The 15,412-nt window shown below is 35.6% G+C and overlaps 3 protein-coding genes across 3 annotated transcripts; 2 read left to right on the top strand and 1 right to left on the bottom strand.

The window, feature by feature from the left end:
- Positions 1-14: 14 nt before the first annotated feature.
- Positions 15-6,806, top strand: LOC131782468 (leucine-rich repeat-containing protein 43). The gene is made up of 13 exons (XM_059099199.2): positions 15-151; positions 294-387; positions 1,316-1,503; positions 1,900-2,010; positions 2,254-2,384; positions 2,828-2,948; positions 3,257-3,374; positions 3,517-3,593; positions 4,018-4,219; positions 4,760-4,981; positions 5,349-5,422; positions 5,895-6,132; positions 6,511-6,806. Exons 1-13 carry the CDS (start codon positions 53-55, stop codon positions 6,774-6,776), a joined length of 1,941 nt encoding a protein of 646 aa, XP_058955182.2. The 5' UTR covers positions 15-52; the 3' UTR covers positions 6,777-6,806.
- Positions 6,807-6,823: 17 nt separating this feature from the next.
- LOC131782469 (short-chain specific acyl-CoA dehydrogenase, mitochondrial-like) lies at positions 6,824-11,691 on the bottom strand. The gene is made up of 9 exons (XM_059099200.2): positions 11,415-11,691; positions 10,626-10,775; positions 10,171-10,282; positions 9,393-9,715; positions 8,761-8,817; positions 8,447-8,527; positions 8,191-8,286; positions 7,978-8,034; positions 6,824-7,492 (listed from the first exon to the last, which is right to left on the bottom strand). The coding sequence occupies exons 1-9, from the start codon at positions 11,655-11,657 to the stop codon at positions 7,340-7,342; spliced, it is 1,272 nt and encodes a 423-aa protein (XP_058955183.2). The 5' UTR covers positions 11,658-11,691; the 3' UTR covers positions 6,824-7,339.
- LOC131782470 (iron-sulfur cluster co-chaperone protein HscB-like) lies at positions 11,651-14,856 on the top strand. The gene is made up of 6 exons (XM_059099201.2): positions 11,651-12,086; positions 12,601-12,697; positions 12,818-12,907; positions 13,321-13,459; positions 13,587-13,634; positions 14,252-14,856. The coding sequence occupies exons 1-6, from the start codon at positions 11,821-11,823 to the stop codon at positions 14,341-14,343; spliced, it is 732 nt and encodes a 243-aa protein (XP_058955184.2). The 5' UTR covers positions 11,651-11,820; the 3' UTR covers positions 14,344-14,856.
- The last annotated feature ends 556 nt before the right edge of the window (positions 14,857-15,412 follow it).

Here is a 15,412-nt window from a genome sequence, read left to right as displayed (position 1 = left end):
TAGATGGCAACCAAAATGGCGGACAGAATTTAAAAATAGTTATAACACTAACATGACCGAAAGCTTTCCCTCCTTTAACGTTACTGCTGCGTTTCACTCGCAGCTCAACACTTTATGCATCCGAGAATTTCCTTGTGGCTATGGAAGTTGGGTGAGCAGAAATTTGAAATTGTATTAGGCTTAAAAATAACATGACACTCTGTTTCTAAATTAATAGATTGCACATTTTGTAGAGAAACGTTTGCGTGAAGATATGATCTGAGACTAAACTATTTGTTTCATTTTGATATAAGAGAGCGCCTAATGTTAGCAGTAATATAAGTTTGAAGAGCACTGGTATACTGAAGGGCACAAGATCATCTGCAACAGTACCAGCCATTTTAGCAGGTAACTAGCTACGAAGTAAGTACGTGTAAGAGATTTTGCAAACTTGGTAGGGAAATTTGGGGCCGAGAAATCAACAATTTTTCTACTGGAAAGTTCCCTTGTCCCAAATCTTTACCATTGCCAGCATAATTCATATAGTTCATGTACTTCTTTTGAACAGAAGGATATTCTTTATACATGGCTGCTAAAATAGATCAACTGTCTACATAATTATGTACATGTACGTACCAAACTGTTGGTTTTCTTGACTCTCTCTTAAACGTGAACTTCTGAAATCCCTTTCCTCTTTTTAATACATATACCTCCAAAATACTTTTTCTTTCAAGCTACATTTTCATTAATTGCATCAATGTAAGGCACTGTAACGCGTACGTCAAAATCGTAATTGCAGAAACAACTTCAGTACATTTTTAACAATTCCAGCCAGTTTCACTATAAACTAAAATAGTTAGATTTTGTTTTTTTCTATGTATGATGAACTGTCCCCATTCGGAGATTTCATCACTGCTTTATAGTAGGCACATGCAATAAATGAAGGGGGCAAGTTTTTAGAGAAACTGTGGAGCTGCGTCAGTGGGAGATGTTACACAGGGTAATTTAGTGTTATCAACCCAGTTGATAATGCAAATTGGCCACCGTAAAGATTTCAAAAGCGGAGGCTTTGAGCATTAGCAATTCAATCGCTCTGACAAAGGGCTAATGCTTGAAACATCAACTTTTAAACTCTTTACAGTGGTTAATATATATTATCAACTCATTTGATAATACTAAATCACCCTGTTCTACAGGAAATAAATACTGACATTCATTCCTTAATTAATTTATATGCATATAAATGAAAAAATTCACTTATTCATTCATTCATTCAGAAAAAAAGTAGAGGTCCTGTATCTTGCAATTATTTCTTTTTTTTCCTGTTCCTTGATAGAAAACAGTGCTCAGTTGGAGACAGTTGAAAGTCTTCAAGAGCTGGCTGTAAAGAGTCCTTATGGTGTGGATTGTACATGGAGCAGTGAAGCTGAGAGTTTGCGTGAAATTGCTGTCAAGACACCAGATAAACTTACAGAAGCTTTTATTCTGAAATTCTTTAAGTCCCTTAGAATTGTTGATAAAAAGGTGGTTACATCATGTCTTGTCGTTTAATTTACCAATACTTGTCAACTTGATAATGAAAATTAAATTAAAACAATTTTTTGAATATCCAGTATAAGTACTGCCTGTTTTCTACTGATAATATACTGTTATTGAATGATCAAAGCTATTGCTAAGATCAGCTCTGTAGTAATAGACAATGTATGTGTTCTGTCTTACTAAAAAAAGTGAAATAAGTATCACATGAATTTTTAATGGAATTTCATGTATTGTTGATTGTTGTAACAAATGATATCTAATTTATGGGTTTTTTAGAGCAAATTTCATTTGATTACTAGTAATATTTTAGTAGTGTTTTTAAGCCAAAAATCATTGTTGGTCAATTTCCATTCATAAGTCATATTGTGTCTATTTAATCAGGTCACTGAAATTGATGATGGTCTTCTTCAACTGAGAAATCTAAAACAACTTACCTTGAGTGCAAATTTAATCAGGAATATTGATTCAAAGAGACTTCCAAAGGGATTAGAGGTATGTTCCTTATATTCACCTCATAATGATTAAGAAATATGGTTAAATAGAAGAAACCAAAAAATATTTATATTTTTTACAATTCTACTTTATCTCCTCTGTTTAAAATTGATGAAAAAATAAAGAACATCATGAAAGCTAAAGGTCTGTGGAAGTTGAGGATGTCCTAACGGTGTAATTTTTACTTAATAAATTGAAATCGAGAGCCTAAAATTCAAACTATTCACTGTTTTCTATTTCCAGGAGTTGGAACTTGCAGCCAATCAAATCTCAGACATCAGTCCTTTGTGTGTATCCCCCCCACCCCTTATCCATCTGGGAATCAGCTACAATCTGATTTCTTCTATCACAGGACGTATGAAAGCAAATTCATGGTACTTATCACAACATTTTCACATCTAACTATATTAGATGCTGGACAAACTCTTTACCCAATGGTTATCAATCTCTTTGCAAACTAATACTGGCTTCATGCTCTCGCTTGAAGCCATTCTCACTTTAAAAACAAGTAAATCACAACCTTGTCCACACCTGTCCTAATTATTAGTTTACTGAACTTAGGAATAAGGTACATGTTCATTCTCCAGCTGGATCATTGTGGTTCTTGGTTAGGAAACCTGACCCTGACAAGTGCCTTTTTTTCACCCAGGGGGAACACATCAATATATATTTAAAAAAAGAATTTTTGTACATGACTCTAGGAATTTTGAAAGTTACTTAATTCATATTTAGTCTATGTGGTCATCAGATGAAAACTACAGACAAACTGCTTTTAAAAGATTATTAAAACTTTTTTTTTCCTTGATTTCCTATTTAGGCCACAACTCTTATCTCTGGATTTAAGCTTCAATAATCTTGCAGATTTATACAACACCATCAATGTGCTCAAAACGCTACCAAAACTGAAGAACCTTGTTCTTCAAGGAAATCCTTTAGCAGTAAGTTTTCAAATATTTGCTATTCTACCTTCCCTGGGTATGACTCTTGTAGAACAGCATTTTGAGAAAAAAATTGGTGTATTTCATTGCTAGGTATATTTTTATAAAATTTTGCCATCAATTTGTTAACATTGGCACGTAAGAGGCATTTTGATTTTAAATCAGAAGGGTCCTTAGGAGAGACAAGCTTCAAGTTATCAGGAAGACACAGTTCTCTGGGTTGAACTTGCACAGCTGCTTAGCAGATGATAGTGTCATTTGATTTTCAATTGTTTCCTAAACTAAGTGTCTTGCATTAATTTTTGCAGCTTGTACCAGGTTACCGTGGTTACACAATTGACTCCATTCGTCAACTGACAATTCTGGATGATATCAGAATATCAGCTGATGAAAAGCATTTTTTTAAGGGGCTCTCAAAACTGAAAGGTAGGCCTCTGTTTCTCTCCATTTGAAAGGTATTGATCATTAAATTTTAGAAGTATTACCATAAGTGATAGTATTAAAAGTAAAGTAACATCAAGCATATGGCACTAGGTAAATCTTAAGAATACTCATTGATCTTTTTCAGATGTTCCAGTTGATGATGCTCAGATACTGGTGTCCATTAAGAACATTAAAGGTGTTAAAATACCTCCAGAGATTGAGGTCAGTTTAAACTGACTGCTATTACTACTGGTTGGAGAGGGTGTATTGAATAAGATTGCTCTATACTGAAAAGTTTAGGGTTTGAACTCAGACCCTCTCAACTTCAAGGCCAGCTCACTTATCACCCAATGATTTTACTTCCTCCAGATCAAAATACATTTTTAATCCTTTAACCCCCATTATCATAAAACTTCACCTTGTGGTTTGAATTTGTTATCTTGGAAAATGTTACAAAAACAGACAAGGTTATCAACTAGAGGGTGACCACAAAAATTTGTGATATTGAGCATCTTTTCTAAGTTGACATGCTGGTATTAATTTGTTATAAAATGGGGGTGTAGTGCAGGACACTCTATCAGTTAGGAACAGCTATTGTGTAACCAGTGCTACTACCATTACATTTCAAATGACTTTTGTTCTACAGGATCCTGAAATAAATACAGACTACCCCAAGACTGAACACAAATATCATGTAGAATTCCACTTCCTTAAAAGTGCACCCACAACTGGGTTGTGTGAATCACCTGCCCTGTCAGTACCAACCATCTCCATCACTGCAGATGATGCACAGAGCGAAGTCCAGGAAGAAGGCACAGTTGAAGAAAATGAACCTAATGAAAACTCTGGTAAGTTAGTTTGTTGATAATTATAGTTAAACTGGAATGTTTTTAATTTGGATCATAGCTCTAATGGTCTATGAGTGAATGACTTGCCAACATTGACAAGTCTTTTCTCCTTACTTGGCTGTATTATTAATTGCCTCTCTCTCTCCCCACCCTCAGTACAATATTGATTTTTCTCTATCTAATGTAACATTTGTGGCTGTTCAGTACTGTTTTTTTCCTCAGTGAGGGTACCCAGTTCTTTTGCCTCTGATGGTAAGATTAGGTTATTGATCTTGCATGGGAATTTATTTTACACAAAAATAGGCAACATAACTGATGATCCTTTGCAACCTAACCTATTACTGCTCCCTAAATATTAATCTCTCAAAATTAATTCACTTGGGTGTCAGAAGTTAGAAGCAGTTCTATGCCAGAGAATCATCCCATGGTTGATATATGGAGCAATGGGCAGAAATGCTGAATCTTAATGCAATTTACAGGCATTCTAATGATGTTTTTCTTTGCATTAATTCATTATCAATAATATATTATTCCTTACAGGTTTGTTCCAATCAGTAGCAACAAGAAGTTTACCATGGAATGAGGACTGTATAGAACTTGACTACAGCAAGAAGTTCCACACTCGTTTGTTGGTCCAATTGAGAGACTTCATTAAAGATGGAATAACTTTCACTGTTGTTAAAACCAAACACATGTATGTTGTGGAGGACCCTAATGCAACAGCACAGAGTGAAGAAACCAAGCTACCAGCTTCAGCTAAAAGTAAGATAACACACTTCTTTGTGGTGCTACTACCGTGAAAAAATTTGCACTTCTCAATCTCTCTTGATTTCCAATGCTATTTTCAGCTAAGAGGCAAAATGCAAATTATTACAACTCAATTTAAAAAAAGGAAGCCTGTTGAGACAGTGCTCTGGATGCTGGTGTGAGGTTTTCATGGCAATGTACTCTAATCTGCTGTTTTTTGTGAGTGGCATATATATAACTTCAAAATCAAGTTGTTGTTAGGAAGATTTATCACTCAAACCCATCAGTATTAAACAAACTTATTTATTTAGTAATGAATTATTGCAATGTATGAGTATTTTGGATAATAGTTGATTAAATATTTTCTCTTCTCTCTACCCAGGTCGACCAGGAAGTAAAATGCAGAAAGTTCCCAGCAAGGAGAAGAGAAAAGAGTCAGCAAAACCAAAAGAGAAGGTTTGTAATTGAATCAACTATTCCTCAGAAAAAATTTCATAACTAAGGAAAGAAGTTTTTTCTTCAAGGTTGTGTGTGCTTTCCATATTTAGTTTGATTATCCTCCACTGGAATATTGGTTATGTTCTGATGTGTGAACCTGAAAAGCTGACTTTCAATGGGAATTCAAAGCCTCTTTTTTAACCTTTTAACTCCTAAGATCTCAAGTAATTCTCCTTACTGCCTGCTTTACAATTCATATGGTGTTAGTTTGAAGAATTTGGAATTGGATCTACCAATAATCCCCTGATTGAAATTTTTCTTTATTCTCATAACTTGTCTGATTGATATTGTACTGATAGTGTAAGGAGAAATTCTCTCTGGGTCACTAGTGGGACTTAAAGGATTAACGCAAATGTGAATGTTTATGGGACGAGTGCCTGAATTAAATCTTCCAAACAACACAATGTAAATTTTTAATTTAAATTTCCAGGCCAAGGATGGAAAAGGCAAGAAAAATAAACAGGAAGATATGGAGTTATTCGAGCTTCCAAGAACTCACTACATACTGGGATCTTGTCAAGTTCCACTGAATTCTTTACTGGAAGGAGAACTGGAAGTGGAAACAGAGAGTGTATGTGAAGGGGGAGAGGAGACCGGAGATAGTGATAGAAAAGATGCAGGATCTGGTTCCAAGTCTGATGTTAGTGACAAGAAGAGGCAGAGCAAAGGTTAGTTAAAACTTGGTGTGTGGTGGTTTTCAGTGATATGTAGTGGCCTAGAGGTTAGTGTGCATGAGTCCAGATTAAGAACTCTAGGTAGAGCCCTGACATGGTCCCTTTGTTGTGTTCCTGGGCAAGACACTTCACCTTCATATTGCCTCTCTGCACTCAGGAGTGTACATGGGTAAAACTTCTCTATCCAAAAAATGTGACAAGTACTAAGAGGCTAGCGGTGATGAACTAACATCCAGCCTGGGGCAGAGTAGGAGAGTAGCATTACTCTATCACATTATGCTGCACACAATCATTAACAGTACATGGGCCATGTAGCCTCTGGTTTTGTTATAAATAAGACTTGTGAGAAAGTGAGTTTATTTTTCTCTTTAGATTCTACTGATAAGCCATTGAAAGGGAACCAACGTGCAGGTACTCCAGGAAAAGCAAAAGGCGGCCAAGGAAGGTCAAGCAAAGATGATAAAAAAACAAAAGAAAAAGATAAACAGGAGGAAATTGTGGAAGGTGAGGAAGAATCAACTTCTCCACCACCATTGACAATACAAGTGCAGATCAAACTTCATTACTGGAAATCTGCCAGGGAAGCTGCACAAGAGTTTTTACCACAAGGCATCCCCTCTCACACAGAACAAAACTAAGGTCACCTCCTTGTACCCCACCAAAGGAAAGAATCATTAACAATTAATTTAATTAAAAATGTATTTAATTTTTTACACCCAACTGTTCAATAGTTGTATTTTTCATTATATCAACACAGAATTGTGAAGCACATGTCTAAAAGTGTAGGTTTTGTACATAAAACTATCTCAACTTCGTTTTGTTTTATAGATAAATTACTGCCCTCCATGTTATCAGATGCTACTCCATCACTTTCATGAGCCTTGTTTACCAGAGTCAAGAATAGAAAAGAATGAAAAAATTAAAATTCTGAAAAGTACAAGTAAAGTACAGTAAAAATACTTACTTTGGGAAACATTTTGTGAAGTTTGAGAAGTGTTATGTACAGTTCTGATTGCTGGCCAATGATTATTGCAGTGCTTATCAAACAAAGACTTGCACAACTCATCAGCACCATCACCAGATTGAATGGGCTAATAATGTTTCTGAAAATCCTTGGTCTATTCCAGTTCATTGATGTTAACTGCCAGAATACTATTGTTATCAACCATCAAATCTCTATTTAATATTCTATTTTACTTTATCATTGCTCATATTCTTTTAAAAGTCTTGCAGCAATGACAATTCTTTGCACTTCACTTGTTCCTTCATAAATCTCTGTGATTCTTGCATCGCGATAATGCCTCTCAGCAGGCATATCAGTAACATAACCCATACCGCCAAGGACTTGAATGCTCTGGAGACAAAAACATCAAATGATCATCTTTGCTTCAGGTTGCAACCATCCAGAATTATGTGTACTATACAATTGGAGATTTTTTTTTTCCAACGTAAACTGCACTTGTTGACATTTCAAATACCTCCCCAATGAAAACACACCAAAAAATAAGCATAGTGCAGAAAAGTTAGGCTGTTATTTAAGGAAACCATCACTAAGGGTATATAAGATTGACAAAAGACTTAATTGTGATGATGTTCATTACAAAACTTTTATGGGGATTAACCTTATGCTGAGAATTTAATGCATTCTGTACTGAAAGGGTCTATGGAGTCAACCAAAATATGAACAACAAGTGGTTTTGCTTTTTGTTTTGTATGACAATACAACAAAACCCAGTGTGATTGAAGCTATGAATAAAAATCAATGTGAGCTAATACTTCAAGTTGAGTTATTGATTATTTAAAGGTTATTGAAAAGTGTATGGAAAAAATAAAAAATACCTGATGAGAAATGTAAGTAGCAGCTTCAGATGCTGCAAGTTTTGCCATTGCTGCCTCCTGAGAAACAATTTTCAAGATTACAGTTATTTCAAGGTTGAACCATTGTGTTTATCCTTATCAGCATCAGACCATAAGGGTCCAAGGCTTGAATCTTTGTTTTTACCAAAAAACGATTTAAAAATTGATCCATCTTGATATGTTTATCAAGCATACCTTAGTGAAGTTTTCTCCTGCATCTTTTAGCATTGCTGCTTTCCAAGTCAGAAGTCTAGCACTGTCTAACTTTACCTCCATATCAGCTAGCTTCATCTAGAGAATACAGTAATAAAAAAAAAAGACAGGAAATTTGTGTTACAGAGATCTACTAATGTAATTCTGTCTATTTAAATATTATAACTACCTCTATTGATACTCAAGTTTTAGTGTGGCTATCAAGATGATCTGTTTTCCTTAAAATACCAGTAATTACCTGAATTCCCTGTAAACTTGCAATTGGCTGTCCAAAGGCACTCCTTTTTTGAGCATAGTCAATTGCACATTCTAATGCAGCCTAAAAAACCAGATAAGTTCTTTGATCAGTGCCAAGACAATAATATTGCTTTAATTACCTTATGTTACTTAATGTTATAAACTTTTCATGCTATACTATACAGACAGCAAATTCCAAGCTTAAAACTCTGATTGAGTCGTCAGCATCTTCACTTAATTAGTTACTCTATTACCTATCATGAAAACAAAAACTATGCGTGCTAGGTAAGTGATATACATGTGCAGTATTATTACCTGGGCTATTCCTAATGCTTGCCCTGCAATACCAATACGACCTGCATCAAGTGTGGCCTAAAATTGAACACATACATGTCTAAAATGTGTATTGACTTATATATATATATATATATATATATATATATATATATATATATATATAATATATATAACACTTTCTGTGCAGAAAACTGTTTTAACCCCCATAACACCCTTCTATAAGTATTCATATTATCACTGATTTCTCTATATTTCCTGTGGTGATGACATGGAGAATTTGTTTGACAACCATGAGCTTCTTAAATTGGTGGTTATTTCCATTAATCTCAGGACATATACATTTAACATAAGGGTGATACTGCACGGAGAAGTTCGAAGCCAGTCACTCTTAGGGGTTAAAGGTAAAGGAATGGGTGGGAGTACATTCTGAGATTGCCAAATAAGAGCTAGTCATAGAAAAAGGTTTGGCAAACATTTTACTGCCTTTGGTCTGTCTTTAAATATTTCAAGATAACTGAACAATAAGGGCACATACTTTTGGATCAAGAGTTAGTTGAATTTTCCATTACAAAGAAAATATTGTATCTTTTACATTAAATATTATATAAGCAAATGAAAATCAAATCCTTGAATTAGAAGAACATTCTAACCATTGCTATCTTGAATCCTGCTCCAAGTTCTCCAAGAAGATTTTCCTTTGGAATGAGGCAGTTTTCAAAAATAAGTAAACAAGTAGAAGAGGCTCTTATTCCCAACTTGTCCTCTTTTTTTCCAAGGCTCAGCCCCTCAGTAGGTTTGGGTACAATGAACGCACTGATTCCCTTGTGTTTCTTTGATCTATCTGTTGTGGCAAACACTACTGCTGCTTCAGATTCATAACCATTAGTGATCCAGGCCTTTGTTCCATTTAAAACCCAATGATCTCCTTCTAAGTAGGCAGTGGTCTTAGCAGCACCAGCATCACTACCATTGTCTGAAAATGCAATCAAGACAAAACTTAGTTATCTGAGTCCAACAAATTCCAAAGAGTTAATGGTTTGAACCCAGGGGTAACATGTGATACTGTAGTCTGGTCATCCAGGTGAGTGTAGTCCTGAAAAGGACTGTTGTTTGTAGTGGTGACTGACATTCAACAACCTGAGCAGAATTCATCATCAGAGTCAAGTAAGTGATGATGACTTCCACTCAAGTGGTCTACAGTTCCTCTCATATTAACCACACCCACCCGAACAATCATGTGATCACAAACTATTACTTACCACTCACAAATAAATACTATACCATGGTGAGTGCCTATCTTGCTGTTCTAACCAGTTGTTGCTTCCCATGGAATATAACAATAAAGAGAGTTTTCTGAGAGTGTGAAACATTTTGATTAAAGTAACATTACAGTTATTTCACACATCCATTAATTCTTAAAATAAATACCTGGTTCACTGAGAGCAAAACAGCCAACTCTTTCTCCAGAGCAGAAAGGTGTAAGCCACTTCTTCTTTTGTTCCTCTGTCCCATATTTGAGAATAGGACCAAGATAAAGGGACTGAAAAATAACAAACCACAATTGATTTCCCTTTAGCTCTCATTAAAATACTGTGATACAATTCACCAGATGAAACAAGAATTATTACTTAACAAAACTGTTAACACATTGTCAGTTATTCTAGTTGTGATGTGACTGTTACTAGTAATTTCCAAGGTTGTGGTGTCAATATGGTAGTTCTCATCAATTTTATCCAACAAAAAAAATTATAAACATTGCCAAGTTGATTAAAACCCCATCTCTCAATCCAGAGTAAATTGCACTCTTTGCATAATTATATAACCTATGGATGATATAACTGGCCCAAAAATACCTTGTTTTACACATTACGTATCATACATACATTATTCACACTCATGATAACCCCTGTGGATGCACAGCCACGACTGATCTCCTCCATTGCTATAGAATATGCCAGATAATCCAGTCCTGACCCTCCTAATGATTCAGGAACTTCCATTGAGAGAAGACCAAGTTCCCCAATCTGTTTGACCTATGAAAGAGAGATTTAATGGTAAGTGGACAAATCTTATTGCACTATTATTTTTAGAGCCATGGTTTCATATCTTATTTAAAGTTGGGCAGGAGAGAGGAGGGGATAGGAGTAAGGAAAGTGGGAGGGGGTGGGGGAGGGGGAGGGGAGAAGGAGTGTGGGGGGGGAGGAATGATACTATGCAGAGTTTCCAATTGACTGACTGAATACAAAAAATTAAAATATGGTACTAATGTGGCAACAGTTTGGTGAGACATGTCCCTGCTACATACCTCTTCTTATATACAATTTACATAATTGACCACTAGTAAGTATATTTAACTTACGCAATCTGTTACGCAACCATCTCATGAGTTAAAACCATTGAGAAAATGTGCATTTTCATCCAAAGCAAAGTTCAAATTATAGTGGCAAGAGACAGATTTTCGCATGAATTCTTCAAATAGTAGCCTCGTACCTTTACGGTCTTTACTTAACGAGTTCTTCAAAGGAAAAAATTTAAATTTCATTTCCATGACGTATGGTGCAATGCCAAACTACAGTTTGCATCGTACACCATTGAGAGTAAATGTTTAAAATTAAAATTGAGTTTCCTTTATAAATTTAAGAAAAAAAATAGACATTTTCAAATAACTCTACCTGTTCTATAGGGTATCTATGATCTTTATCCAGATTACCGGCAATGGGTATAAGTTCGTTGTCTGCAAAATCTCGACAAGTTTTTCTCAACATTTCATGTGTTTCGGGAAGTCGAGCAAGACTGGCCACATGTCTTCTCAGTGGTATACATTTATCAATTCTCGACCTCGGTAAAAGGCCGTAAAAAGAACTTTTTGAAGAGATAAGAGAAGAGAACAGTTTTCGAGACATCTTCGTCGCCATCTTTGTTGACCTTTGGAACCAGGCCGTGTAGGTATGTTATGCGTGGATGTGATGTAAGAAACCATCATATGAAGTGCATTGAAGTTGTGTCTGTCTCCATCCTCTTCCGATCCATTGCTTACTGCGTCGTCCAATAAGGTTTGCTGAGAATTTAGGGAGCAGCATGTTTAGCGGAAGATTTATTTCATCGTTTGCTGTTTTAATACCAACTGCTTCCTCGAATTCTAATGTTGCAAGAAGAAAATCATGGCTTCTTTTGGTACAATTCAACAACTATGCTAGCAGCGTCAAAAACAAAAGTCAAACAGGAAGTAGACGTTGCTGGAAGTGCAACAGTGAGATAAGATCAGGGGTAGAGTTCTTCTGCCCCTCTTGCAATATCATTCAAATGCCACCGAGGAAGGTGACTTATTTTGAGCTAATGGGGAGGTAATGAAATGTCAGCTGTTAATTCACCTGTCATTTTTCCTTTCAGCCAATCACATTTTAGATAGTGAAGGTGTAAAAGGTCAAAGGTGAGAATAAAACAAATTTTCCCTAGGACTGGGATGCTGTGGGCTGACAGAATTTGTGTGGCTCCACCAAAAATCTTGAAATTTTTTCTTTTTTAACAGCTGAAAGTGAACAAAACTTAGCATGATGCATCTGGGCTCTTAGCTGTCTTACTTAAAACTTGATACAGTACCTTGATGATGATTGTCTTGGTATGAATTGGTGAATACCACAACAGACCCAGAATATCATATGTTGTCAAGCAGGCATTTATAGGGAAGTGGTTAAAACTTCCCTTTCACAACTTTCAGAGAGGATAGAGAGATACAGGAGATATAAAAATGAATATCTCAGTTTTGTGTTATTGTAAGTCTACTCAATATAATATAATGTGTGATCCTGGGCTTGTACTTGAATTACTAACAAGTTATAATTATTTCTGTTGATACAGTCCCACATCATTTGACATTGATACCAGGCAGCTGACCCAACGTTATAAAGAATTACAATGGAAACTACACCCTGATAAATTTAGTGATCTATCCAAGGTATTTTCAATGACTTTGACAAACAAAGCTGATAAAAAAACGTTTGACAAAATTTTTAGTTTCTAATTGAAATCAATGTATAATTTATAATTATATCAATTTACTTTGATTTCATCACAGAAAGAGCAAAGCTTATCTGAGGAACAATCATCTTTGGTAAATGAAGCTTACCAAACTCTTCTAAAGCCACTTACTAGAGGGCTTTATCTGGTACGTTCATGTGATGTATCAACCCTTTGACCCTAAGAGTGACTAACATCTAATTTCTCCTTACAGTATCACCCCTGAATTACACATTGAAATCATGAGAATAAAAGAAAATGATCACGGACTAAAGCAGCTCTTGATTGTTATCCAGATTCTCCTTGTCAGCACCTAAGGAAATGTACAGAGAACAGTATGGAGAATAATTATGTATGCTGATGTTAGGGTGTAAAGGGTTGAGTTCACTTTTCAACATACAATACCTTAACCCTTCTGCCTCCTCCCCCTCCCCCTCAAGATATAGGTATCAATTCACTTCATTGTCTGTTATACATTTCCAATAACTTTAGCTCTTTGAATATGGTTCTGTATAGAATCAAAGAAAATTACTTAATTTAAATTCAAATTTCTTGTTCTAGTTAAATTTAAATGGAATACCTATAACAGAAGATGAAGCCAGTTCTACTGACACAAAATTCTTGGCTCTAGTAATGGACAAATATGAAGAAATTTCATCAAGTGAGAAAAAGTTGAAGGAAATCAAAAAAGAAAATAATGGTAAGGACTTTTGAGAAAAATGGAATAATGTAAGTCCATGATACTTCTTCAGTTTATCTCCAAAAGAGGCACTTGTCCCAGCCATCATATGGTACAGTTATTTACGAACTTAATTTTTCATTTTTAGGCGACCTGGAAAAGTCTGTTAAAAAGGTTTCAAAGGCTTTTGAGAGAGGTAAATAAAGGTTTTGGGGGGATTTTAAATTATTTATCTCTGCAAATTAGACAGACTCAGTATTGTTATCAAGAATTCATCAGTAGAAAACGTTTTTTCATTTGATTTTTGTCAATTTTGTCTGCTGAATTACTGAACAGTTAAGCACCATAAAGGATTTTATAGTACTTAGTGGACACATAACAAATTCCTCGGCCAATCAGATACGGTTCTACTCTTTTGTGGCAGACATAACTGGATGTAGCTGACTGTGGGCCTCAAAGAAAACAAATGCTTGGCATTAATTTCGGTCTATCAATTAAGACTTCCTTCATCATGATGATAAAACAAGGTTAGGTCTGCATGGAGGAATCTGTATGCAAAAACTGTCCAAAGGACAAAAAATTAACTCAGTAAGTAAAGAATCTGACCACAAAATTAGAGGGCTTAGTTTCAAATTCTCACAGATGACTTGGATCTTCTCTTTTTCCCTCACTTTTGACAAATACTAAAGGGGTGTTACTTAAAGAAAAGATCAGAAAACTCGTATTCATATTTATGTTTATAGGCTTTGTTTAGGTGCTTATAGAAATGTCTGTTTGCCTTCAACTTTATCTCGTGCATCTTGTTATTTTTAGGAGACCTAGAGACAGCAAGGAAGGAGGTGGTGAAGCTTAAATATTTCTCTAAAATTGATGAATTTATTAAAGACAGAGAAGGCTGGGATTGATACGACAAACAGAAAGAAATACCAAACAAGAACAGGCAGCTTGCCAAAAAGGAAATTCAAACTGCAAACTGAAGAGAGACACTACAAAGGAGATTACTCTTGTAGAGTTGCTGTTCTCTAACGTAGTTTATCATCTAAAACTTTCCAAAGAGTGGAGAGGAGATAAGAGTGAGGATTCTCTCTGCGCTAGTTTTTTGATCGAAGTCAAACGACTCAGGCATGAAATTTATTTTATAAAAGAAGTTCAAATATGAGGATAAAGATCCAAAAGAAACGTCAGTACTTTTGTGATCTAAGTTGTTGTTAAGACTATGCAAAAACCACTACTAAAAATCTCCCAGACAATTCCACACAATAGATAAACTGAAAGAGCATTTTGTAGTATGCTGTTGGTATAAATCACTCAAATGTCGTTTATCTTAACTACGGAGACGTTGAAAGGGAATATTGGATAACCTTATTTCCTTGTTATTTTATCATAGTACTTGAGTTATTAAAGAAGAGAGGTCGAAATGGGTGCGAAATCTATAGCTGGTTAGCCACGTTTGTAGCCTCTGTAGGTTTATAGCAATATCCAGCGCGCGCAGTCCTAACACATTACCAATTCAAATAACTTTCCTGTTTTTAATGGGAGGCGTGTCAATCTCTTAAAGAGAAATAAAAAGCGAATACAAGGAAGTATTTGTAGATAAACATTTGTGAAAGCAGTTCCTAGATTGACTAATATTTTTGGGTCGTTTCTCAGACCCTAAGATTCATGCGCGCGGCATGATTGACAGCTGTAAGGCTGACGTTTCGAGCGTTAGCCCTTCGTCAGAGCAATTGACAAGGGGCTAACGCTCGAAACGTCAGCCGTTAAACTCTTTACGGTGGCCAGTTTACGTTTTTAACTCAGTTGATGACACTAAATTACCACGTTATACTCTCCCACCGACGCATCACCCCAGTTTCTTTAGAAACTTACCCCCTTCATGACTGACAGATAACCAATTATGACGTCAGATGATTGTTTCGGTCGCGCGAGTTTTGGTGAGAAATGTATTTACTCAACGAAGATGTGAGTTTTATA

This window comes from Pocillopora verrucosa, chromosome 2, assembly GCF_036669915.1.
Source record: "Pocillopora verrucosa isolate sample1 chromosome 2, ASM3666991v2, whole genome shotgun sequence".
NCBI lineage: Eukaryota > Metazoa > Cnidaria > Anthozoa > Scleractinia > Pocilloporidae > Pocillopora > Pocillopora verrucosa.
Note: the sequence above shows the minus strand (reverse complement) of the source record. Positions and strands in the feature narration are given on the sequence as shown.

What these genes read in the sequence shown, in the direction of transcription:
- LOC131782469 (XM_059099200.2), bottom strand. Translation starts at nt 11,657, where the DNA reads ATGGCGACGAAGATGTCTCGAAAACTGTTCTCTTCTCTTATCTCTTCA. An exon ending in ATAGATACCCTATAGAACAG is followed by an intron (nt 10,776 to 11,414) that starts GTAGAGTTATTT and finishes TCTCTTTCATAG; the next exon opens with GTCAAACAGATTGGGGAACT. An exon ending in CAGGAGAAAACTTCACTAAG is followed by an intron (nt 8,035 to 8,190) that starts GTATGCTTGATA and finishes ATTGTTTCTCAG; the next exon opens with GAGGCAGCAATGGCAAAACT.
- LOC131782468 (XM_059099199.2), top strand. Translation starts at nt 53, where the DNA reads ATGACCGAAAGCTTTCCCTCCTTTAACGTTACTGCTGCGTTTCACTCG. An exon ending in GCTACCAGCTTCAGCTAAAA is followed by an intron (nt 4,982 to 5,348) that starts GTAAGATAACAC and finishes CTCTCTACCCAG; the next exon opens with GTCGACCAGGAAGTAAAATG. An exon ending in CAAGAAGAGGCAGAGCAAAG is followed by an intron (nt 6,133 to 6,510) that starts GTTAGTTAAAAC and finishes TTTTCTCTTTAG; the next exon opens with ATTCTACTGATAAGCCATTG.
- LOC131782470 (XM_059099201.2), top strand. Translation starts at nt 11,821, where the DNA reads ATGTTTAGCGGAAGATTTATTTCATCGTTTGCTGTTTTAATACCAACT. An exon ending in TATTTTGAGCTAATGGGGAG is followed by an intron (nt 12,087 to 12,600) that starts GTAATGAAATGT and finishes CTGTTGATACAG; the next exon opens with TCCCACATCATTTGACATTG. An exon ending in TTCAAAGGCTTTTGAGAGAG is followed by an intron (nt 13,635 to 14,251) that starts GTAAATAAAGGT and finishes TGTTATTTTTAG; the next exon opens with GAGACCTAGAGACAGCAAGG.